The 24,593-nt window shown below is 49.1% G+C and overlaps 1 protein-coding gene across 6 annotated transcripts in view; it reads right to left on the bottom strand.

Moving 5' to 3' along the window:
• The window catches only part of FGFR1 (fibroblast growth factor receptor 1), a 47,593-nt gene extending 23,368 nt beyond the window's left edge, over positions 1-24,225 (bottom strand). For 2 of the 6 annotated variants that reach the window (XM_054720037.1, XM_054720038.1), the window contains exons 1-2: positions 24,166-24,225; positions 15,204-15,382 (exon numbers count right to left, since the gene is read on the bottom strand). In XM_054720037.1, the coding sequence (XP_054576012.1) occupies positions 15,204-15,294 (91 nt within the window). In that variant the 5' untranslated portion in view covers positions 15,295-15,382; positions 24,166-24,225. Of the gene's footprint in view, positions 1-15,203; positions 15,383-23,864; positions 23,905-24,165 lie in introns of those variants that run through there. The other 4 variants (XM_028152498.2, XM_028152499.2, XM_054720039.1 and 1 more) reach the window with 2 other exon arrangements.
• Positions 24,226-24,593: the final 368 nt, after the last annotated feature.

Genomic DNA, 24,593 nt, shown 5'->3' with positions numbered 1-24,593 from the left:
GCAATACAGCTCCCGACAAAGGGGCTGCGGAACAATGGCGGGCTGAATGGCCTCTGTCAGCAGGTCCCCTCACGTGTTGCCATGGGGACCCCACCGGGGCTTACTAAAGGTATTTCCTGAGGAGAAAGCAGTGCACACATGCCCAGGCAGCCCGGCTAATCCTGACAGGAAGCCATCGCCATTCAGCAGCCCCAGAGGCTTGGGGCCGGCGTTTTGTTTTGTTTTTATTAAAAAAAGATTTCAGTCTTTTGTGTGTCCCACCTCATCACTGTAATTTAGTGCAGAGCCACCTGCGAGGGCCAAAGCTGCAGCCGGGGCCCTGGGCCGCTGCACGACCCCCCAAACACAGCTCCCCAGTAGTTGGGGCAAGAGGAGGCCCAGGCACGCAGAACCCCACTCAGGAGACCCGGGCGGAAAGTAGCTGGGGGCCCAGAGAGTTTTGTGTGAACCTTCAAACAGATGTTGCGAGGGGGTAACATAGCGTCAGATGGGGCCTGGGTTCAAGTCCCGGTGCTGGGTTCCACCCGAGGCCTCCTTCATACCTTCATAGCATAGTGTTTTCCCAACTCGGGGTGGCGTCCCCCACCTCTCCCCACCTCCCACTGTGGGGAGAGCGCTCGCACGCTGGGGACAAGGACGGTAATTAAGTGATTAACAAAGGAATGTGCCCAGGAGCTGTTTTAAAAGAAACCCCCCCTTCTTCCTTTCTCCCCAGCAAAAGCTTTCACCCCGACTATTTACTGACGCACTACCCACAGATCCGGAATAAAAACCTCGTCTACACCCATTTCCCGAAAGGATTCCCACTTTGCTTCCCTCCTTCCCAGGAAGAAAGAGGTGCTCTGGGGAGAGGGAAGTCCCCTGGAGACGCCCAGGAGGTGCAGAACCCCCTCACCCAGGGAGAGCCACGGCAGAGGCGAAGGCGGATGCCCTACCGTTAGGGGAAGGGTCTGGGCTCCCAGTTCCTAGAAGTTTGTGTCACCCTCTCACAGTTGGCACCAGAGGAATCCGGCCTGGCAGATTCAGGGAAGAAAGCCAGCACCACAGCTGGCGGTGGGGACAGACACTCCTGTGTGACAACTGCCCCCCCCCCCCCCAGGACACAGTTTAGGGTGAAGTAACATTTCCTGAGCAAACTTGTATATGGAAGGAGCTGTCCCCAATCAACACGAGAATGAAGGTGGCTCTACTCATTCACTGTGATGCGAACCCAGGTCTTCGTGTTTGCAACGTCCATGCTCTTGCATCTAGACCTCCCCCGCCAAAACCATGTACTGAACCTGGTATTGATAGACAGAATCCTGCCGAGGAAAACGGTTTCAGAGGCATTAAAACTGTGCCCAACAACTCCCCGGGACACTTGCGAGCTTCTAAAGCCACGTAGGCGGGTCCTGTTTTGGAAAAAGAAGCCAGAGCACCTCTGTTCAACAATGAAAACTCCCCCCAAAAGAACCCCAAGCCCAGTAAGGGCCCCTTGTATAGGCTGACATTTAGGGGGGTCTTCTCCTGCCTTTATTAAAAATCACATCCTAAAGTCAAATCCAAAGGACAACTGGCCACCAGCTAACTGTTACAACACAGAAGTAAAAACACCTCCCACTACGTTGGAAGGGAAAAGCTGGACAAGTAGCTGAAGGGTGTGCATGCGTGCGCGTGTGTATTGCGTGCGCGTGTGTGCGTGCTGTGTGTGTGTGTGTATGTATATGGTCCTGCTGCTAGAGCGGAGTGCAGACCCTCCCACCACTGGCCGAGAGCCCAGGCCTCCCAGCCATGTGTCTGCAGCTGCGACCTGTCATGCACTTCCTGGTCTGGGTTCTGTAATGGAAAGATCATTAAGCGTGGGGGAGGGAGGGGAGGGAGATGAATCAATGAGGAAAAGGTAACCCTGCAGCTCGCACTCCGCGGTGCTCTAACCTTAAAGTCCGGTCAGGTTCCTTAAAGAAAAGGAATGTGTTGCCCTCCCCCCACCCCACCCCCTACGAGGGCCTCTCTGACGGAGGGCCTCCCCTCCCCCATGCCCAGCAGAGCTAGTTTGGGGAAGGAAACACCACTAGCAGCTGGGCAGGAAAAAGTTGCTGCTCCCTAAACTTGCTGATGAATTAGGAGAGGCTTCAGCTGTGTCAGAATTTGCCTTTTAGACCCCCAAAACAAAAATGGGTGCATGAGCCCACAATTCACCGGGGCTCTCAGCACCCCAAGGCGCCTGCCGTCTCCTCTCCCGATCTGATCCCATCGACGCCATGGGAGGGTCTGGTCACAGAGCTCTGGGTAAGAAGGGTCACTGCCCACTGCAGCGGGGAAAGGCGTGGGCTCAATGTTAAAGAAATGCCATTTGTTTTTTACATGATAAGAATAAAGGTGCTAAACATCCTTTTAAAATGAAAGGTGTGGACTGGTGGTGGCCAGGACTGGGGAAGGGAAAGGGGGAAGAGTTGGTTGGGAAGGTGAACAAACCATCCAGAGTGATGGCTGCACAGCAGTGTAATGTGCTCACGCCACAGATCCGTGCACTTGAAAAGGGTGAAAACCGTCCATTTTATGTGATGTATAGTTTATCACAATAAAAAATGGCAAGGGTAGTGTTGGTTTTTTAAAACTTGGCAAAATAAGTTGTCAACCCTATGTAGTTTCTAAAATATAGGAGGAGGGACACTTTGGCCCATGAACTTTAAAAATCTGGGGTGACTGGCCTGTCCCACAGAATTGCAGGATGGCAGGGACCTAGAGGGTTCATTGAGGTACCACCCGTTCATTCTTCTCTCTCTCTCCTTTACACACATCGTGAAGGTTGAGCATTTAGTCCTGGGTGTTTTATAAAATTAAAAGAACGTGGTTTAGGGATCTTTCTGCCTGAGAGGGTATGGCTGCCTGGTAGAGAGCAGGCAGAAGCAGCAGGACCAAAGGCTTGGGGGAGGGTAAGGGCCAATATCTCCACTGGGGTCGCCTTTGCTCCGACAACTTGAATAATCAGGATCTTGGGGGAGAGATTCCCGCTCGGAGCTGTGTCAGCATTCCAGATGTCCTAAGGGGTGAGAATGGGAGCCTAGTTTGAAATCCTTAGTTCCAAACTCTGCTTGACCACACAGGTGGTTATAACTGGCTGGGTGCAGCAGAAAGGGCATCTGAGTAGAAATCACTGAGATGACTGGGGCCATCACTGCCGGTGTGGCCCCGGGCAAGTCACACACACACACACACACACACACACACACACCCACACACACACACTCAGGCCTCAAGTGTGACATGGAAAGGCTGATGGGCTTGACAAGCTCCAGCTCTAGCCAACATTCCAACTTTCAGCTGGGCCTTAGGAGTTGAGCATAACTCACTGCTGCCCCCTCCTACCCCCAACTAGCACAAAGCTCCCTTGGGTGTGAAGGAAGGCAAGCGGGGGTTCTGTTTTGTTCACAGAGCTCCAGACATCAGCACCTTCAATAAATATTTCTCTTCACCTCTTCTCTCCGGCCCGTTCTTACCAGAAGCTTTAGAATGGAAAATATGGAGTGGCCAAGAGGCTGTTTGTGCCTGGCAGAATGCTGGAGCCCAGTTATTCTAGAAGGATTTATTTCACGGAGACCTGGCAAGGTAAATAAATTTTCAAAATGGATTTGGAGTCTGAGCGTAGTGAAGGGCAGGCATAAAATAAATGCAGCCTCCAAATGTACCCTTCAGGCAGTAATACAGCCTTGATTGCTCAGATAACATTGATAAAAGTTTTGAAGGCCGAAGGGAGAACTTCATTCAGTAGTTAGTCAAGGAACCTGACTCTTCTAAGGTTCAAAAGCTAATTCCTAAAACCTAAGGAAAATAAACCTTAATTCCAAATGTAAACTCTGAAGGTTGACAATAAATGAGCAGAGATTTCTGAATGCAATTGGACTCTTTCTAACCAGCTGGAGAGCTGATCAGCATTCCAAAGGCTGTGATAATTGACTTAAAGCTCCAGGAAGAGGGTCTCCTACTTTCCAAGGAAAGCTTTAGACCACCTTCCCACTCCGTCCTCCCTCCCTCCTCAATACCCTCAGGCTAACGGACTTAGCCTTCTTCTACCTTTCCCCTCTCCCTCCCTATCTATTGTATTTCTCTTCCTCAACTCTCAGACTTTCCACCTTCCTCATCTCTCCCCAGCACAGTTCAGAGCTGAAAGCACTGATATCAGATAGACTTATTTGCTGCTTAACCTCGGCAAGCTTTTGTTTGAGCACTCTCTCTGAGTCAGTTTCCTAAAACTGTTAAGTGGAAATAACATCTACCTTATAGATGTTTTTCGGGGGAGAATTAATTGCATCAGATATTCTCAGTGTGGCCCCTGGATGGGTAGCATACACATTCTCTAGGAACTTGTTAAAACCCTCCAGCTCGGGGTCCCGCTTCAGATTCAAGAGCTCTGGGAAGGAACACAGCCATGGGTTTTAACAAGCCGGCCTGGTGAGGTCCGTGCAGTGAAAATCTGAGAATCACTGCACTGGATACTATGAGCTCAATATGTGGTAGCAATAACTAGTTATCACCTATTTCCCTTACCTTCCTATTGAAAAGGATTTTATTCCTATCTTTTCCTATTTACAACTAGAAAGTTTAGGTACTTTTTTAAAAAAGAAAATGATCACTTAACTGTGTGCTCATGCATGAATTCATTTATTCAAAAAGGATTAGTTAATATGCATCACACAATAAATTATTCTAAGGTGCTGTAGTGAACAAAAGACAAAACAAAACCTTTCCTACATGGCTTATGCACACGTACACACACACACACACACACACACACACACACACACACACCTCATCAGAACCCACAAATAGTGGTCAATTTGTCCTTTCACTTAAGGAAAGAGGCCCTCTCTGTGTTTTCATATGTTCTCATAACCTGGGTTTATGTCCTTATTTGATGTAGTCTTTGGATGACACTTTGTAAATGAGTCACTTATTGTATTTGCGTAAGTCTCCTAAGAGTAACGCTGGCCAGGGCTGGGCCTAACCCATGGCGAGGCTAGGGGGAGGGATGATGGCATTTGTTCTGGGCTTCCCATTCAAGAGGGGCCTCTAAGACTCTTGATGTTTCTCCCCAAAAAGTTTACCCAGATAGTTACTGACAGAACTGGAAGAAGACATTTACCAAACAACTTCCATAAATCCTTGTTTTATTCCTGGGCACACACTTCAGATAGTATACCATAAGCTAATATGTACTTTTAAAATCCTGTCATTATTCGATGACTAGGCCAACTACATTGTAATATATATCTTTAAAATTATTAATTTTTTAAATGTAAAGCCTAAGAAAAACAAAATTTTTCTTGTTCCCCCATTTTTTTTGCATTTGTTCCAGGTTTTTTTTTTTTTAATAACTGGTAGCCTTGCCCTAACCGGTTTGGCTCAGTGGCTAGAGCATCAGCCTGCGTACTGAAGGGTCCCAGGTTCGATTCCAGTCAAGGGCATTGTACCTTGGTTGCAGGCACATCCCCAGTTGGGGGTGTGCAGGAAGCAGCTGATCGATGTCTCTCTCTCTCATTGATGTTTCTAACTCTCTATCCCTCTCCCTTCTTCTCTGTGAAAAATCAATAAAATATATTTAATAAATAAATAAATAAATAACTGGTAGCCTTAAAACAATGCCAATGGTACAGCCTCTCTGAACCTCCATCCCCCAGACATCGTGGGACTACAGCCATTTCAGAAGCAATCTAGGTGGTTGATGTGTCCCAGCAACCCCACTGCCTTCTAGAACAAGTGTGACCTGCGCCAAGAAAACCTGGGTGTAGCACCTGACACTTTGGGGACCTCTGACCCTAGACCTTCTCCAGGTAGGAGGTCTTGGCTACAGTGGAAAAGGCAGCCTCCACGGGGTTTTTCTTCTATTGATGATTCTGGGCTAGGAAACCACTTTTCCCGAGGGCAGCTCACAGACCTATGACCGATGCATCACTTCGAAGTTAACAGCAGAACATCACACAAGAAATGGCACAAGGCAAGCATCTCCAGCGGCCCTTCCCCCAACCTCCCACACAGGTACACACGGCCCCGAAAGGGAGGTGGAGCCTGCTTCCTGTGAGGTCAAGGGGACTGACCTAGCAGTGTTTAAACTGAAGCGCTGGACTGCCCAAAGTTTTCGGGAAAACGCAGTCTGATGTAGGGATATAATATAATGGACTGGAAAAAACAAAACAAACAACCACTGGAATCAGAGCTACCTGAGTCTGAATCCCAGTTCTACCTTTTCACCAGCTATATTACCTGAAACAAGTTACTTAACTCCTTGTCCTTTTCCGATTATGGGAATAAGCCTATGGCTATGGGATCGGTGCAAAGATACAGAAATGTAAAGCACGCAGGTTGTAAAGATGCAGTAAGTAGTATTTATTAATTACTATTGTAAAATACCTTTCTTTACTGTATAACGTCTTTAGGGCATTTTTTTTGTTGTTGTTGTTGTTGTCGTTGGTTCTCACCGGAGGATATTTTTCTTTTTTTCATTTTTAAAAAAAAAATTTATTTTTATTGATTTCAGAGAGGAAGGGAGAGGCAAAGAGAGACAGAAACATCAATGATGAGAGAGAATCATTCCACCCACTCCTGCACTCCACCCACTGAGGATCGACCCGGAAATCCGGGCATGTGCCCTGGACCAGAAACGAACCTGGGACCCATCAGTCTACAGGCGGACGCTCTAGCTACCGAGCCAAACCAGCGAGGGCCCGGAGGATATTTTTCCATTGATTTTAGAGTGGAAGGGAGGGAGACAGAGAGGTGGGGGTGAGGGAGGCAGGGGGAGAGAGCAACGTCGATGTGAAAGAGACAGAGACACATGGATTGCTTGCCCCCTGAATGCACCTAGACTGGCACCAGGGATCGAACCTGCAACCCAGGTATGTACCCTTGCCTGGGAACTGAAACTCCTGGATGCACGGGCAACACTCTAACCACTGAGCAACAAGGGCAGGGCTCTTAAGGGCAATTTGGCACTATGTAATCAACAATTTCGAAATGTAAGTATCCTTGGATACATGAACAAATTTTATTTGTAAAAGTCTATTCACTTAAGTGAAAATACTGAAAATAACCTAAACACCCAGCAGTAGAGGACTGGTAAGTAAATAAACTTTGCACAACCATATATTGGAGTTATATGTGGTTTTTAAGCATGATGAAACATTTTTCTCTGCAATAAATATGTGCTTAACAAACAAGCATATAAATCCATTGTTGAAAAGTTACATTTGTATAAATGCAAGAAAAAATAGTCTAAAGCAGGGGTGGGGAACCTTTTTTCTGCCAAGGGCCATGTAGATATTTTGTAACATCATTCCCAGGCCATACAAAATTATCAACTTAAAATTAGCCTGCTGTATTTGGTCAAACATTTAATTAACTCACCCCTAATGCCTTGGCAGGGCCAGACATCCCCCACCCCTGGTCTAAAGGAATATTCACAGCAGTGATTATTTTTGGGTGATAAGAATGGAGTTCTTCCTTTTAAATCAGTATTTTCTGAATTTTCTCTGATGACCCTAGATTACATATCAAAATGTCCATGTTTTAACAGAGCAATAAAAGTATTCTTTCTGATTGCTCTAAGTGGAGGAAACAGCTCTGTTAAAAACTACGTATACTGTAAGGCATAGTAAAGTTAAACAGGAAGGGGAAAAAAGAAATGATTAGTATGGAGACAAAAGAAGGCTTTAAGGAGATGGCCCTAAACTATGCCTTAGGCTAAACCCAAGTTAAACCTTAAGCTAAGAATGGGAATTACCAAAAAAAAAAAGTGAAAGGATCGAAGGATAGGGATGGTCATTTCCAGCAAGGGACCAGGTTAAATAATGGTTAGGTAGGAATGTGTATGTTGCATTCAAAAAGGAAAAAGGAAGAGTTGGGTTTGCCAGTGAATGAAAAAAGAAAGGGCCATTAGCCAGGGGCTAGGTCTCGCGAAATTCAACTTTCTTTGTTGATTAAGGTTTGAAACTTTAGTGTTGCTGGTTTTTAACCTCTTTCCTTGTCCAGCTCACAACCACTGAAGTCCACACTTTGCTCAACTCCTCGACCCTCGAGAGGTTCAATGTGCCTACACATCCAAGGCCTGGGAAACACAGTGGCATTCACTCAAATGGCAGGGTCCGCTGCCCCAACATTCCCCTCCCTTCATACAACCCATCCCAGGAGGCTCAGCCAGGCCACAACATGTGGGATGAGGAAGGAGCATTGAGTTTCAAGCTCCGCAGGAGCCAATCTTTCTCTGTGCCTGATCTCACTGGACAGACCTCTCACCCCAGCATTCCCGAGTTTACAGGGCACAAACCCTTTATTTTTATTATTATTTTTTAAAAATCCTCATCTGAGGATATATTTTTATTGATTTGAGAGACAGAGAAACATCAACGTGGATCGGTTGCCTCCTGTACTTACCCTGAATGTGAATCGAACACACAACTTGGGTATGTGCCCTGACCGGGAATCAAACCTGTCACTTCTGGTACATGGGACGATGCTCCAAACAACTGAGGTACACTAGGCAGAGCAGGGCATAAACCCTTTATTTTTTTAAAAATATATTTTTATTGATTTCAGAGAGGACGGGAGAGGGAAAGAGGTAGGAACGTCAACGATGAGAGAGAATCATTGATCAGCTGCCTCCTGCACACCCCCTAACTGGGGATCGAGCCTGCAACCTGGGCATGGGCCCTTGACTGGAATTGAACCCGGGACCCTTCAGTCCACAGGCCGACACTCTATCCACTGAGCCAAACTGGTTAGGGCCACAAACCCTTTAAATGCAGGCAAGTGGCCACCTCATTTGGCCAGTGGAAAGGTAAGAGTCTGCATGAACCAAGAAAGAAGAGGGGAACTCGGAGGGCAGGAGCGCAATGTCTAAGAGCAGGGGTCCTCAAACTTTTTAAACGGGGCCAGTTCACTGTCCCTCAGACCGTTGGAGGGCCGGACTCTAGTTTAAAAAAAAACTATGAACAAATTCCTATGCACACTGCACATATCTTATTTTGAAGTAAAAAAACAAAACGGCAAAAACACCCGCATGTGGCCCGTGGGCCGTAGTTTGAGGACGCCTGTCTAACAGGCAACAAACCTACCTTGGGGGGCTTCAGGCAATTGCTCCTCTTCTTGGCCACCACCTGCTGGAAGTCAGAGCACTCCCCTCCCCCCAAGTTCAGGAGCAGCCTAAGGCTTCTTCTAAGAGGACAGTTTGGGATTTGCTCCAGGTCCTTAGGAACCCAGGTAGAGCGGTTAACTTTCAGCTCAATCACCTGGGGCCTGGCATGGGAGGTAGGAGGCAGAGAGAAGAGAATGTTTGCAATCAGACCCCAGAATGAACAGGGAGGCCTGGGCAGCTGGACTTTCCCCCGTCAGCAGGGAAACAGTTGTCTCATTTCCAGGCTCTGGGGAAGGAAGGAAGAGGCAAAGGTGGTGTCCACAGGGTGAGCTGGAGTCCCCAGCGGCCCCAGAGGAACAAGGCACTGTGAAAACAGGGCGCAGCTGCTGGTCAGGCTCTCTGACCCTGGACCTCGCCCTCCCGGGATAATGACTCCCGAGGACTCCCTTCTCCCAAGGCCATCCGTCAGCACCCCAGACACAAGCCATCACTCACTGCTTCTGCCGGACCAGAAGCAAGCACCCTGGCTGAGCCCCGATGACCCACCTCTGTGCTAGGGCCACGCCAACAGGAGGACACTCTCTCTCTCTCGGGTTCCTGCCGGCCATTCCAGGCTTCCAGGTAGTCACAGAATCCGGGTGACAGAATCCTGGCCTGATTCTTTGTTTGGGCTCCCTCCCCTCCCCCACCAAAGGCAAGGGCTCTGGACAGCCATTTGTTCTTCCCTGAGAAATTCCTCCTCCCAGACTTCGGGGAGCTGGTTGGCAGAGCCAGAGTGGAAAATCAGTGGAGCTAATGGTGTAGCAATGCAGAAGCAAGAGCCAAGAACACAGCTCTGGAGTGGCTTTGCTGCACTCGCCGGCCTGGTCAAGCACTCCTCCCTCACATTCTCTCACATGCTGAGCGCTGGCCTCCCTACCCCCACCTTGCTCAGCTCAGCAAAACACTTGCAAACACTCTTTCAAAAGCACTCTGGACACCCCTCTCTGGGGAGAAGGATGTGGGACAGAGCAGATCCTCTGGGAAAACCTGGAGGCTCAGCACCCTGCAGGTTTCTACAGCCCAGAATCCACCGCCCTTGTTCTCAAGTGGGTCAGCCACCATCCCCTTTTGGCCGAGGGTGAAGAAACTCCTCTCATACATACAGTGTGTGAATCAGAAGTAAACAGGTTCTTCTAACTTCGCAAGAAGAAATTACGTTGGGGCGCGCGGTGGGGTGGAGGAGCGTTCCTGCATGTGTCCCAGGGCAGCCACTGGACACTGGTCCTCGGGCCACGCCAATGGGCTGCAGCCAGCGGGATCAGCGCCTGTCGGAGGCTGGTAGTGGGATAGCCTCAAGCACCTATTTGAGGGCTCCTCTGCAGATAGGCTGAAATGCATATCCCTTTGGGCCACAGGCAGCCATGGGACCCCTGGGGAGGGGGGTGCCTGGGGTGGCCAGGGCATAAACTTGAGGCTGGAGCCATGCCTCTGGTACCACTTGCAGCCGCTCCCCCACGGTCGCAGGTTTCTGCGGAACACAAAGACAAAGCCTTGCTTTGTAGCGCACGGCATCCAGGGGGCTTGCAGCCAGAACTGGAAACTGCAGCTTTTCCATTAAGTGTAACCTCTCCCCCTTCAACCGGCCACCAGACTCCTTCAAATCTGGAGAGGTGGGAGGAGCTGTAAACCCCTGCCCATTAAATTGCTTATTAGTTGCAGATTTCCAAGCATGTAGGCAAGTATTTTTGAGACTGCATAGTCTCGTACTGTCCCCTCAACCACAGAGTCCGGCGTAGTTAACCACGTTATGCAGAAAAGGGGGCGTCCAGGACCCCCATGCCCACTTGCAAGAAGTGGCCTTGCCAACGTCTTACTTGCTTTTCCCCAAGTCTTACTCTAAAAAAGGGAAAAAGACACAATGTCTTTCAAGTTGGTGTTTATCTTTTTAAAGGGGTGCTCCACCCATGCCCCAGCTTTAGTCTATCCACACAACGCCCCCTCCCTCAAAGCCTGATCTGAAACAAGCTGAGTCTTTAAGTTCCTAAACCGGAGAAGAAAAAGGAGGGGGAGGGAGGGAGGCTGGTTTTCCTGGAACCCTTATTAAATCAACTTTCCAAAGACAGCCAGAAACTCCAGGCCCTCCCCACTCCCTCAGGAGCATTTGCAGACTGGGGGAGGGGTTTTCAACACACACACACACACACACACACACACACACACACATTCACACTCACAGCAAAGCCTTTCTAAAGAGGAAAAGCTCTCAGTGTGAGCAAGGTTTTGGGTAGTTTGCTTTAAACCTTTGCACAGACTTTTTTACACACGGATTACACTCTTTTTCTGAGGACAACAGCAGGATTATTGTTTAACAATCAGAAGGGCCAAGACTATATAACAATATTTTACATTTATTTGAGAGATACCATATAGTTTACAAAGCATGAAGATAGACTGTCCCTTGTGACTTCACAATAGTTCTCTGAAGACGATGGGGCATGTGTCCTGTTATCACAAAGCTCAAGAGGGCCAAGTTATGTGAGAGGGCTGCACTAGGAGAGGGACTTAGGCAATCAAACAGAGACCTGTTCCCCAGGTCCAGTGGATTTCTACTTCTGTGTCCTCAGGCATTCCAAGTCCACTCATGAAACAAGCCCCTCATCATGTGCTGTCTCCTGGGGGGAGGGGTCCCAGGAAATGGTACCCACAGCTGCCGTTTATTGTTCTAGGAGCTTTGTATACAGTTTCATTTCATATTCACTATGACGTTAGGAGTAGATGTTCATTATCAATATAAGTTATTGAGGTGCAAAGAAGAACTTTCCCAAGAGTCGACAGTCAGGAATAGAGCCAAAATCAAAACCAAGGCAGTCCAGAGAAAACTTATGCTCACACAAAGATTTGTACACAAATGTTCACAGGAATTTTAGTAATAATAGCCAAAACTGTTAACAACCTAAAGCAGCGGTCGCCAACCGGTGGTCCGTGGACCACTGGTGGTCCATGAGGTCTGAAAGGTTGGCGACGGCTGACCTAAAGGACCATCAACAGGTGAATGAATACATATTCACCATATAATTCCATTATATATGATTCTAGAACAGGCAAAGGTAAGCTGTAGTGACAGAAAGTGGATCAGGCTCAGCCGGTGTGGCTCAGTGGTTGAGCATTGACCTATGAACCAGGAGGTCAGGATTTGATTCCCTGTCGGGGCACATGCCGGGGTTTCGGGCTCGATCTCCAGTAGGGGATGTGCAGGAGACAGCTGATCAATGATTCTCTCTCATTACTGATGTTACTATCTCTCTCTCCCTTCCTCTCTGAAATCAATAAAACTATATTTTAAAAAAGAAAAAGAAAAAAAAAGGAAGTGGATCAGTGGTTGCCAGGGGTCTGTGTTACAAAGGGGCCTGAGGGAAGTTTTGAGGGGGATGAAAATGTTCTTTATCTTGATGGGGCTGGTAGTTACGTTTATCAAAACACATTGAACTATACAATTAAAATGATCTATTTTACAGAATGTAAATTATACCTCAATCAAGTTGATTTTTTTAAGTGGCCATCTGACTTAACTCTTTACTGCTGCACAGCTTCCTAATGCCCTCTCCACCTCTCCTGCTCCCTCCTTCCTGTTCAGGGGGCCTGTACTTTGTCCTCATCAGGACCTTCAGCCCTCTGGCTCCATCCTTCCTCACTGCCCCGGCTTCCTTTCCCTGCTTGGACCCACAGCCAGCAGCTTCACTATCCCCCCTCCACCACTTCTACCACCACCCCTAAAATTCCAATGCTTGTATCCTTACACATCCCCTTTTCTGCTTATAAGGGCCCAGGCTACCCTCCATTTTGGGGCTGCAAAAGAGTTTCTTAGAGAAAGGTGTTTTCTTGTTTAAAAGTACTTTAGGGTCCATTATAAACTCACATTCTCAAACCTCATCCAAGCCCTCCTTGCTTTTGGACTCTCTTATCACCATCTTCACTGTGGCTGATCCAAATCGTCTCTACTCCTCACAAACCTCCCCACCTAACTTACTCCCCTCACCTCACCTTGTCTGTGTCTCTAGTCACTGGAGTTGCCATCCAACCTACTCAAACAACCCACAGATTCTAGTTCTATAGTGTCGCCACTATTTTTTCCTTCCTTTACAACATCAGGGCCCCCAAGCTAGTTTGTACCCTCACTTCATTGAGCTAAACATTAAAAACAAACATCTAACTCTCTTTCTGGAGCTCCTAACATTTTACATTTAAGTGCTTTTGTCTGGATTAGCTCACTTAATCCTTTACTGCTGTCCCCATTTTAAAGATGAGAAAACTGTTCTGGCTGAGTTGGTTAGCATGTCGTCCCAAAACACCAAGGTTGTGGGTTCAATCCCTGGTCAGGGCACATACAAGAATCAATAGATGAATGCATAAATAAGTGGAACAACAAATCGATGTGTCTCTCTAAAAATCAATAAGTAACATAAAAAAAAAAAAAGATGAGCAAACCAAGGCTTAGTGTGTTTGACTAATCTGTCAAAGCAAGTAATGCAGCTATTAAGTGGTGGAGCAGAATTCAAACAAGTCCATCTTCTTCTTCCCATCCATCCAAATTCAGCTACCAGGTTAGTTTTCTAAAAGTGTAAAAGTTTTCAAGATTCCCAGTATCTACCAATTAAATATAGCAGGGCATTAAGGCCTTCCATATGCTCATAACTCAATCTCATTTTTCTGGGTGTTACTTCCCACCTACCTACCTACGTACCAGGTAAATCGTTCTCTGTACACCTTATACATCCTGCCTCAGTACCTTCACTCATGCTGTTCCACCTGGAATGTCTATCAGTTCCCTCTTCCAATCCCCTTCCCATCCCTCTGGACCCATCTCAGATGTTCTCTGCTCCCCTCGTCCTCTGCATGCCCACTGCCTTTTGTTGTAACTCCATTGTGTGGTTTAAACATGGTCTACCTTGTACTTACATAACCTCTGTACTTATCTCCCCACTACCAGATGGTGGAAAAGGTCTCTCCTGCTTTGGGTCTTTGTCATGTGCTAGCTCAGGTGTTGTCTTTAGTTCTGTTGCTGAATGCAACATTAACCCGCCTGCTTCAGCCAGTGCACACTCTAGAAAGTCTCATGCACCCTCCCCTCCTCCTTCCCCATCACTACACAAGCGGACAAATATTCTCACTCATCATTTATGATTCAAATAGGTCCTGACAGCTGAGACTGACAACCCCTTTAAATGCAGTCACCATGCCATGGGCACACGGAGCCTTTTACCCACTGCCTGCCAACCTTCTCTATTTATGTGATCAGCCACTGAATCACAAGCCACACACCCTTTTGGCCGCAGAAAAGCTCACATATTAATTCTTAGAGATCCATGAAAGTCACCAGGTATCTCTCAAGTATTTTTATAACTCCAGCAAATCCCATGAGCAGCAGGGCAAGTCCTTCCCATTACTAATGTAATAAGCTCTCCGCATGTCCAACAAGCTGTAGATCTCTCCCAGCTCCCAGGCCCCATTATGCTCCCTGGTTCTCCATCTCTTCCAAATCTCTCCAGCAGTACATACACCCTCAGACGACCTCCAAACAGGGCCTGGGAGATGCGGTCAAGAAAGGTAAATGGCAAGCACGTGGCCACAGCTGCCAACCCTCACAGAAGATGTGTCTTTGGAACAATTTTAGAAGCCAGAGGTCTTTATCAAGCTCCCACATCCCTCAGCATCCCCTGTAGCCTGATGTAAGTTCTAACCCCAAATTCATAGGCCATTCACTCCCCATTGCATCACCCAACTCCATTTCATCAATCGTCTAGATTAGAGAGCTGGCTCTTGGATCCCAATCAAGAGTTCTTTTCTCAGAAGAGAAAAGCATAAACCCACCTAGAGCATGTCACCTCTGACAAATGATGTCACCAGCCTTCATGACCCAACCTCTTGTGAGGTTGGTTATGTTTAAAATCAGGCCCGAACCAGCCCAGGTATCTTGGGAGTCTTTCCTACAGGAAAAGAGCCCTTTGCTCCACCTGGGATGGGCCTTCCACATCACCTCCAAACACATCACCTCCGTCCCAGCCTGCCTTGTTTCCGAGGGCCAGAAGTCCGGGCTGACCTTCAGCCGGTGCCTTACCTTGTTCCGGCAAGGTCGGGGCTGGCCTGGCAGTGCAGAGTGTGGCTGTGACCAGCACAGCCCAGAAGAGGAGGCACTTCCAGCTCCACATCCCAGTTCTGCAGTTAGAGGTTGGTGACAAGGCTCCACACCTCCATGGAGACTCCGCCCTGAGCTTGAACCTCCTTTTCAAGCTGACTCTGAGGAAAGAAAAAAACAAAAACTTAGGAGGGTCTGCGTTGGTGGCGGGGGGGGGGGGGGGTGGGGAAGCAAGGAGCAAAAGAAGTTAAAGCAGGCACACAGTCATCCTGTCCAGAGGGTGCTTGAAGCAATACCTTACTCCTTTAAGCACAGAGAAGAGAACTGTGGTCTGACCCAATGTTGAGTTCAAGGTGAAAGGCCTTACTCAGAGAAAGGAGTGTTTTCATTCAGTTCTCAATTATTTATTGAGTGTGGACTGTGTACAAGCTTTGCTGCGAAAATCGTCATGAAGTTCTCCAAGGCATAAGCACCAAGATCATTTGTGCTGGGAAAGCAAATGGCTTTATGAAAATCCCAAACAGGTCTGCCGCTTCATAGGCAATGGCATCACCCAGTATGCTAGAGCCTTCAGTATGCCCTGTAGGGGGCATGCAGGAGGCAGCCAATTGATGTTCGGCTCTCACATCTCTCTCTCACATCTTCTCTCTCTCTCTCTCTCTCTCTCTCTCTCTCTCTCTCTCTCTCTCTCTCTGTATATCCTCAGGTGAAGATTGAGAGAGAGAGAGAGAGATGAAGAATCAAGCATTAAGGCAAGGACTAGGAAATGGGAGCCAAGTAAGATACTGACCCTCTCTCGACCTGTGACGAGGAAGCTGAAAAAAAAAAACACTCCAAGGTGCTTTCTTTTTGTCTTGAGAACTGAGGGATCTCGGGTTCTATCAGCTTCCCTCAGGGAGAAAACACAACTCTCACCAACTCCTTAAAAAGAGCCTTAGAGTGCGGAACCGTGAGGTGGGTCCAGTCCTCTTCCCTGATGTGTGAAAGGTGACAGCCTGATGGCCAATAGAAATGAATCCAGAAGTGGGAAACAAAAGGTTGTGCTGAGGAGACAAAGGCTCTTATAAGGGCTGACCAAAGATGGCTCATGCCAGCCCTGGTTAAAAGCAGAGTCTACAGCCCTTTACCTTTCTAGTGGTAAAATTTAAGACAACCCCCCGAGGTCTTAAGGAACAAGGGATTGTTGCTGATAAACATTTACCAAGTGATAAGACTTTCTGGGCACTGTTTGGGCTATATCGAGGTGACCATCTCCATCGTCCAGGTGGCTTTTGTCCTAAATACTCTAGGGAACCATCCAAGTTATTCAGAGAATCCACTTCCCCGGAACATGCCCTAATGTGGTGCTTCATCCCTGCCTCCTCTCAGCCAGACGGGGCCCCTGTGAGTGAGTCAGTCTGGGCTGGCAGAAACCCCCCGGATTCTTGGCTTCGTTCACATGTGTTTGCCAGCGGGAGTACAAATACACTACCACCACCTCCCTCCGAAGGCTTTCCTAAATTTTTTTTAATGATTTCAAATCAAAGGAGTAGTGAACATTTTTATTTTTCTAAGTTTAGGAAAGGGACCAGAAGAGAGAGACCAGAACAAATGTTTATTGAACACCCACTACATGTCAAGCACGCACTAGGTAAAATCTGTAAGTATAAAACTTCAGCCCCAGCCGGTTTTGCTCAGTGGATAGAGCATCGGCTTGCAGACTGAAGGGTCCCAGGTTTGATTCTGGCCAAGGGCACATGCCTGGGTTTCTGGCTCAATCCCCAGTGGGGGGCGTGGATTAATGATTCACTCTCATCATTGATGTTTCTATCTCTCCCTCGCCCTTCCTCTCTTAAATCAATAACAAAACAAACAAACAAACAAAACAACTTCATTGCTTCTTCACTATAAACTTATGGGGGGCAGGAATTATTATTCCCTTTTATGCCATGGGGAAACTGAGACTCAAAGAGGTTAAGTGTTTTTGCCCAAGGACGTGCAGCGGGTAAGCAACAGCACCAAAACTTTCATCACCCAGGTTTTCAGATGCTGGAGAACAAGGTGAGAGGAAGCAAATTAGAGGTTGATCATATCTGGCTCTATCTGATGCAAACTCATTTTCTCCAAAGAGTATCCCTGTGCCACGGAGAAACCAGGTAGGTAAGGACAGGTCCCAGGTAACGCTGGAAATGAGAGAGCCTTGATTTTCAATTCCATTGGTTGAAAGACCCTTGGAAACAGCTCACCGATGTGCCATCTAGGACATAGGATGGGGCATGATCCCTGGCCTGGGATAGAGGGGATGCTTGCCAGAGGACGTCCCTAAACCACATTCCACATCTCATTACCTCCTAAAGATACACCAAAGTGATGCAGGCCTATCACCCAAGAAGGTACACCCAACTAATAACCCAAATCCCACAGGAACCGTCAGCGTAAATCAATGAATGCTTAGTATCCAGTGGGAAAGCGTGGCATCATCTTGAGATGATTAAACTTGTTTTCAAACGTAGCAGACAGGCAGTTTTCACCACCACCTGACCACTCTGTCCCCTGAAAAGCCTGCCCACCTCCTCACATGTGTGGGTTGGCTGTAGGCTGTCCTCTTTCAGCTGTGCAGTCACTGCACTTCCAACTAATCTGGCAGCTTCCCTACAAAAGTCTCTTCTTCTGCTTCCCCTCTGGGCCTCAAATCCCACATCTGTAAAACAAAGGATGTTAAGAAAACTCACTCTCTGTCTGGCACCAACTCCTGGAATGAGAAGGTACATACATGGGCACACATCCCATTGCATTAAACACAGTGATGCAAACCACTAATCCACACACTGCCTGGGACCCTAGGCACTGCCACCTTCTCCTTCACCTCACCTTCTTCTCATTCTACTAACTAGTGAAGTATTAAAATCCCTTAGAGACAGTCTCCTTCCTTCACTGCTGGACAGATGTGAAGGTGTACACAGCAGCTTCCTCAGAGACCTTACAGCTGGGTCCCCCATATGTCAGGTCTCCTTGGACTGGCCATCAACTCTGCCTGGGTGCAGAGTTCCTCACTAGCGAAGCTGGGGGGGGGGGGGGTAAGGAGGGGGCGGGGGAGAGACACACATACACATACATCTTAGTTTTTCCACTTGTTGGAGGGGCTAAAATATTTGTCTTGCCTACACCACAGGTGGTTATGAGGATCAAATGGGCAGCGCAGGCGAAAGTACCTGCTCTCTCCTCTCTAAGTACTAATTCAGTGTAAAGTGAGATAGTGGCTGGTGAGAAAGCAGGGGCTAGAATATATGACCTTGCATTTCTCTTGAATTCTAACAGTAAAGATTGTATGACCATCAGATCTCCTTGTCCAAAAATGATGTAAGGAAAACTAGCTTATGAGTTCGAGGCTTTTTCTTTGTATTCTGGAAAAAGTAACTAATTACTGCCCTTCCATTTATGACCCTGCCACCCTGAAAGAGTCATGAACCGTTCTGAGCCTCAGTTTCCCACTTGTTGGATGGAGGCTAAAATATTTGCCTTGCCTACATCACAGGTTATGAGGATCAAATGGGCAGCGTGGGTGAAAGTACCTGCTCTCTCCTCTCTGAAGTTCTAATCAAATGTAAAGAATTATAAACACTGTGCTTGGAGTAACTCCTAGACAGCACCCTCGGGATATTTTGGTAATTGGCAGCAGTAGGACAAACTTCCTACCTTTACAAAGCGATTTCTCACTAGCCATCTTCAAGCCCCATACTCTAAACCTAGCTGTCTCATCTGATGGCCACCAGCCACTTGTGGCTACTGAGCAACTGAAACGTGGCTAGTGGGAATTGGGGTGTACTAGAAATGAAAAGAAAACTTGGTATAGAAAAAAGTAAAGTATCTCAATAATTTTTATATTGATTACGTGTTTAAATTATAATATTTTGGCTATATTAGGCTAAATTAAGTACATTATCAAAAGCTAAACAAATTTAATTAATAAAAATTAATTCTGCCTGTTTCTTTTTACTTAATTTCTAACTTGGCTACTAGAAAAATCTAAGATTACAAGTAGCTTATGTTTTATTTCTATGGGACAGCACAGCTCTAGGCAACCTCCATACCCTGCCCAAGTGTTTCTTTGCCTTTTCCTTCATCTTCCACGAGCCTAGCTTTCACATTCTGAGCCCCATATCAAAAAGCTACAACTCTGCCCTAACCGGTTTGGCTCAGTGGATAGAGCACTGGCCTGCAGACTGAAAGGTCCCAGGTTCGATTCCGGTCAAGGGCATGTACCTTGGTTGCAGGCACATCCCCAGTAGGAGGTGTGCAGGAGGCAGCTGATCGATGTTTCTCTCTCATCGATGTTTCTAACTCTCTATCCCTCTCCCTTCCTCTCTGTAAAAAATCAATAAAATATATATATTTTATAAAAAAAGCTACAACTCTTTCTTGGGCCTTCTAACTGAGGGTCTCATCCCGCTGAATTTCCAAAAAGCACCATGGGATCGAAAGCTCCTTAAGAGCAGGGTCTGGACCTGACTAGTCTTTGTTAATACACTTAGCATCTAACATGTACACAGCAGATGCCGACACATTTATTAACTGGATGAATAAATGAATAAAAGAAAGGCTGATTGAAAAGAGACGGATATAGATACTCTTGCAGAAAAGAGGTTGAGAATGCCAGAGAAAAGCAATAGTCAAGTACTCCTTGTTAGCCAGCCAAGCTCAAAATACACCAACTGGGACATTTTGTAAACCTCTCAATTCCTCAGGCTTGAGGAAGTAACACCACAACATTAATTCCTTTAGACGGGAATAAGACTTACTTCTTAACAGAATGGCTGCCTTTCCCAAAAGTGAGCATTTTCTGCTCACTGCTGAGAGTGGCAGAGCAAATACTCATTAAACATCTGAAAAAAGTTATGCAGCTCAGCTTGCGGAATTTTAGTTGATCCAAGGGAAACACGAATTTTAAATTTTTGAGTTCCTGTAAAAAAAAAAAGTATCTAAATGTCCTTGGGGCCCTGGCTGGTTGTTCAGTGGTTACGGCGTCAGCCCTATGGATTGAAGGGTCTCTGGTTTGATTCCTGGTCAAGGGCATATAACTCGGTTGCAGGCTCGATCCCAGGCCTCGGTCAGGGTGCGTGTGGGAGGCAACTAATCAATGTGTCTCCCTCACATCAATGTTTCTCTCTCTCTCTGTCTCTCCCCTTCCCTTTCACTCACTCTAAAAAAAATCAATGGAAAAAGTATCCTCAAGTGAGGATTAACAACAAAATGTCCTTGGGAGTGAGGTGTATAAACTAGGAAACCTTGCTTTTGAAGACAGGATGGATTAGTGCACCGCCACCTTATTCTTTTTTTTTTTTTCCCCGCCACCATATTCTTGGCGTTGTTCACCCAGTGAGGGCTATTTACTTGGGGACCAAACATAGTTCCTTTAATTGCAAGGGGGGAATGGTGGTAAGGAGAGGATTTCTGTTTAAGGTAGATGCAAGTGTAGGGGGGAAGGCAAATATCCTAGCCTGAGTCTGGCATTTAATCCTCTCTGGAAGCACCAGAATCTTCTCTAAAGCTCTACATCTGGACTCCCACCAGTCCCTGGCGCACTCAGACCTTTTACAAAGCTCTTGGGAAAACAAATGCAAGACAAATTTCCCCAGAGGAAATTAAACTCCAGTGATGTGAATAAGACCTATGAATCAATTCTCTCTACCGCCCTTTCCCGCATCAGCAACAGGCTCCAACTTTCCTACGAAGCTCTTAACTAACAGCCATTTTGATGAAAGATTAAAAAAATGGAGGCAAGAAGAAAGCGTTCGGAGGAGCTGGCTGCTAAAACCCTACGCTCACAGGAGCAAATCGCCTATTTTAAGGAGTCTTGTTTCAGGTCAACATCCAACACAAACAAACAAAAAGAAAGCTTACAACTCAAAGCAAAAACCCATGGCTTTGCCTAGGTCTCCATGGCTGGAGTCAGCCTACTCGAGGCTCAACTCTACTTCCCTGCAGTCCCCCAGGAAGAAGGCCAGCCCTGGCTGACGGTGCCTGGAGGTACTGACTCTAATCCTCTCCCTCCGGAGGGGTGGAACAATAGCATCTGGGAGGCTCCTTCTCTGTGTCTTCCTGTGCTTTCTGCTTCCCTTACTATTCTAAGGGTGCCTAACCTAACATCCTCCGTGGCCAGAGGCAACGACGGAGAAGTACCCAGGACTGTCTCCTTGAGAACCCACAGAAGAGTTCTTGAGTACTCTGGCCCAAATCCCACTTGTGAAAAATGCCTCCAAGATGAGCATTTCTACGAGCATGAGAAGAACAGGCAGTGAAAGCACACGTGTCCAGTGGCTGTCCATCCGGGTGGCCCCCAATAAAAAGCTGACACTCAGCTATGACGAAGATGAGTAAATGCAACAAATAGTTCAAGGAGCCGGTCACTGATGCAGTCAGAATACAACCACCCCGGTTGGGGCCAGGCGCCAGCAGCCTCCTTGTCCCCAGCACCCTGTGCTCCTTTGGGGTCAGCAGCAGCCCTGGAACTTCTCCCAACCAAGTGGGGGTGTGTGTGGGGGGCGGGGGGGAGGAGATATGCAAATAAGTCATTAGATAAGCAGGCCGCCAGGACAGCCTCCGTGGGCAATGGCTCTCCCTCTCCCTCTCAGTCACTGAAAGGAGAGGAGATGACCCAGGCTGGGGGGTAATTAACCAGACGGAGGCACAGCACGTCCCCTGGGGTCCTCCTACTTAGCCTTTCAACAAGCCTCAGAGAGGAAACTGTGAGCCTGGGCCAAGGGGAGAAAATGGCCACTTTCTGCTAAGCAGTCTCAAGGCTAAGGTTCTACAATTTAGACGGTATTCCAAAAAAAGCACTGGCCCGGAGGTGCAAAGGGCAGGGCACATCTGCGGAGGAAATAGTCACCTTAATTACCATGTCTAGAGAAAGTGCGATTTCATTACAGCCTCCAAAACTACCGCCCAAAGGAGAAACCAGAGAAGTGTTTTCAATTTGAAAGAGACTGGGAAGGAGAGGGTGAGAGAGACCAACAACTCTCCCCACCCTCCTGCAACTGGGGACCACAAGGTGCTTTCCTGCCTCCAAGGACGTTACAAAACACACACACACACACACACACACACACACACACACACACACACCCCTTAACAATCCAGCCCCCGCTTTCAAAACGGTAGCTGTTATTTAAATGGTAAAATGTCCCACTTTAGTTTCCAGGGCTGCAGCCCAAACAACTCCTTGAAAACACACAGGCAGCGCCTCTGGCAGCAACAGCTACAGCCCCTCCCCAACGCCCCCAGCCACCGCGCTCGGGGCTTGCTCCCGGGAGGACGGGAAAGGGACCCGCAGGGACGCCACCGCCGGACAGGGTCAGATGCTCCTGCCGCCCCAGCTGTAACCGAAGGGACAAGAAGCAAATACTTCAGCCCCAGAAACTTCCGTCAGGGCCAGTTCAGGGTCGACCCATGGCCCAAAGTCCACCGCCAGGCAGATGCACCGTTTTCAGGTGCCACCCCCTAAAAACCGTGGCCCCACGTTCTACGATGCCTCTTTCCCGCACAACCTATAAAGCACCACCACCACCGGATCCTAAATAACTTCGGATCCAGGGTAACTTCTTTCGCTCCCCGAATCCCAACGCCTCATCTCCAAGTCTTAAGAAATTTTAAAGAGGGAGGTGGAAAGGGAAGAAGAAGGGATGTGAATAACTGGCTGCGGTGTACCCATGTGGGGTGGAACCACCAGATGCGGCTGCTACATCTGGAAAATGGGGGGGTGGGGGGGGTGGGGGGACGGGTTGGGGGAGAAAGACACTGCAGAAAGTTTTAAATGGGCTCATCGCTTCTGGGCCCAGAAAGGAGAAGCAGGCTTCCCCCCCCCCCCCCTCTCCCAAAGGTCTGGCTGCCTTCACAGGCTGTGTGCTAAATGAACTCCATCGACGGCGTCAATAAATTCCTCCGCAGATGAGGGTTCTACGAGCCCCTTCTTTTCCCCAAACCCCAAACACGACGGGGGTGGGGGTGGGGGGCAGAAGGGTCTGGGCCAGAGAAGCAACAAGCGTCGCTGCCGAGGGGACCGCACCGGACGAAGCCCTCCCCCCCTCCCCCCCCCCTCCCAGAGCCAGATTGGAACAGCACGTCCCCCTCCCCCAGACCCCCGCGGAGGACTTCACACACCCGCTGCGCGCCCGCCCCTTCCCCAAACTCCTGACCCTTTCCGAGGAGGACCAAGGGGAAGGCAAGCCCCCCTGGAAAAGGGAATTCCTTTCTCGCTCCGCCAAAGCACGTTCGGCCATTTGGTGACGACACGGGACTTAAAACCAATTCGGAGAGAAGCTAACTTGGCCCACCCCATCTTTCCTTCTTCTTGCCCCCACCCACCCAGCCACCCCATCCCTCACCCCTGGGACCCGAGACTTTCCCGAGGTGATCAAGGACTGGAAAATAACCCCGGATTTTTAACGTTCCATTCAAAGCTACCTGCGGGATTGGGGTGAGTCCCCGCGAGTGGACGAAAGAGAGGAGTGGAGTGCAAAACACACACACACACACACACACACACACACACACACACACACACTCACACACTCACTCCACCTCGCTGCCCACTCCCACCCTCCTCCCCAGTCCGAGGTCGAGGGCCGCCGCCACCCTCGCCCCGGCCGTCCCTCCCCGACTCACCGAGGAGCCGCCGCCGCCGCCTCGCCAGCCCCCAGCGCGAGTTGGCGGAAAAGTTGGGCGGCGGGACGGGCGCGGGCAGGGGGCGCAGAAGGCGACGCGAGCGGAGGGAAGGCAGGGGAGACAAAAGGGGGGCGCCGAGCGCTGGAGAGGGAGCCGGGGCGGAGGGGGCGGGCAGCCCGCGGAGGGAGGCGCCCGACTCGAGCCGCCGGCGGCAGGGGCAGCGCGCAGCCAGGAGGCTCCGGCGCCGGGGTCGCGGGGGATGCCAAGCCCGCCCCGGATCTGGGGGCGCCGCGGTTCCTACCTCACTCGGCGCTGCGGTTCCGCCTCTGGAGAGTCCGCCGTGGCTCGATCGGGCGGGCGGGCGCCCGCGTCCCCCGCTCCGGCCCGCCGCCCCCGGGCTCCTGGCGGGGCCGCGACAGCCCCGCGGCCGGCTCTCGACTCCCGGCGGCGCTCGGAGCCCGGTGCCTCCAGTCCGGGCGGGAACAATGGAGCAGAAGCGGGTGCCCCGGAGGCGGGGCTGGGGGGAGGGCTCCGTGCGCGCCCGGGGTCTTCAGACCCTGTGGCCCCCTCTGCAGACCCGGCGGCGGCGGCGTCTCACGCTTCTTGCAGCCCGGGCTCCATCTCCGTGCGGGGCCCCGGCGCCGCGGCGTGCCCGGCTGCGGTACTGGCAACCGTGCGCCCCGCGGGGCGCCCCTCGGACCGGAGAAAAGTCCTCAGTCTCCGCGGCTT

Source organism: Eptesicus fuscus, chromosome 8, assembly GCF_027574615.1.
Source record: "Eptesicus fuscus isolate TK198812 chromosome 8, DD_ASM_mEF_20220401, whole genome shotgun sequence".
Taxonomy (NCBI): domain Eukaryota; kingdom Metazoa; phylum Chordata; class Mammalia; order Chiroptera; family Vespertilionidae; genus Eptesicus; species Eptesicus fuscus.
Note: the sequence above shows the minus strand (reverse complement) of the source record. Positions and strands in the feature narration are given on the sequence as shown.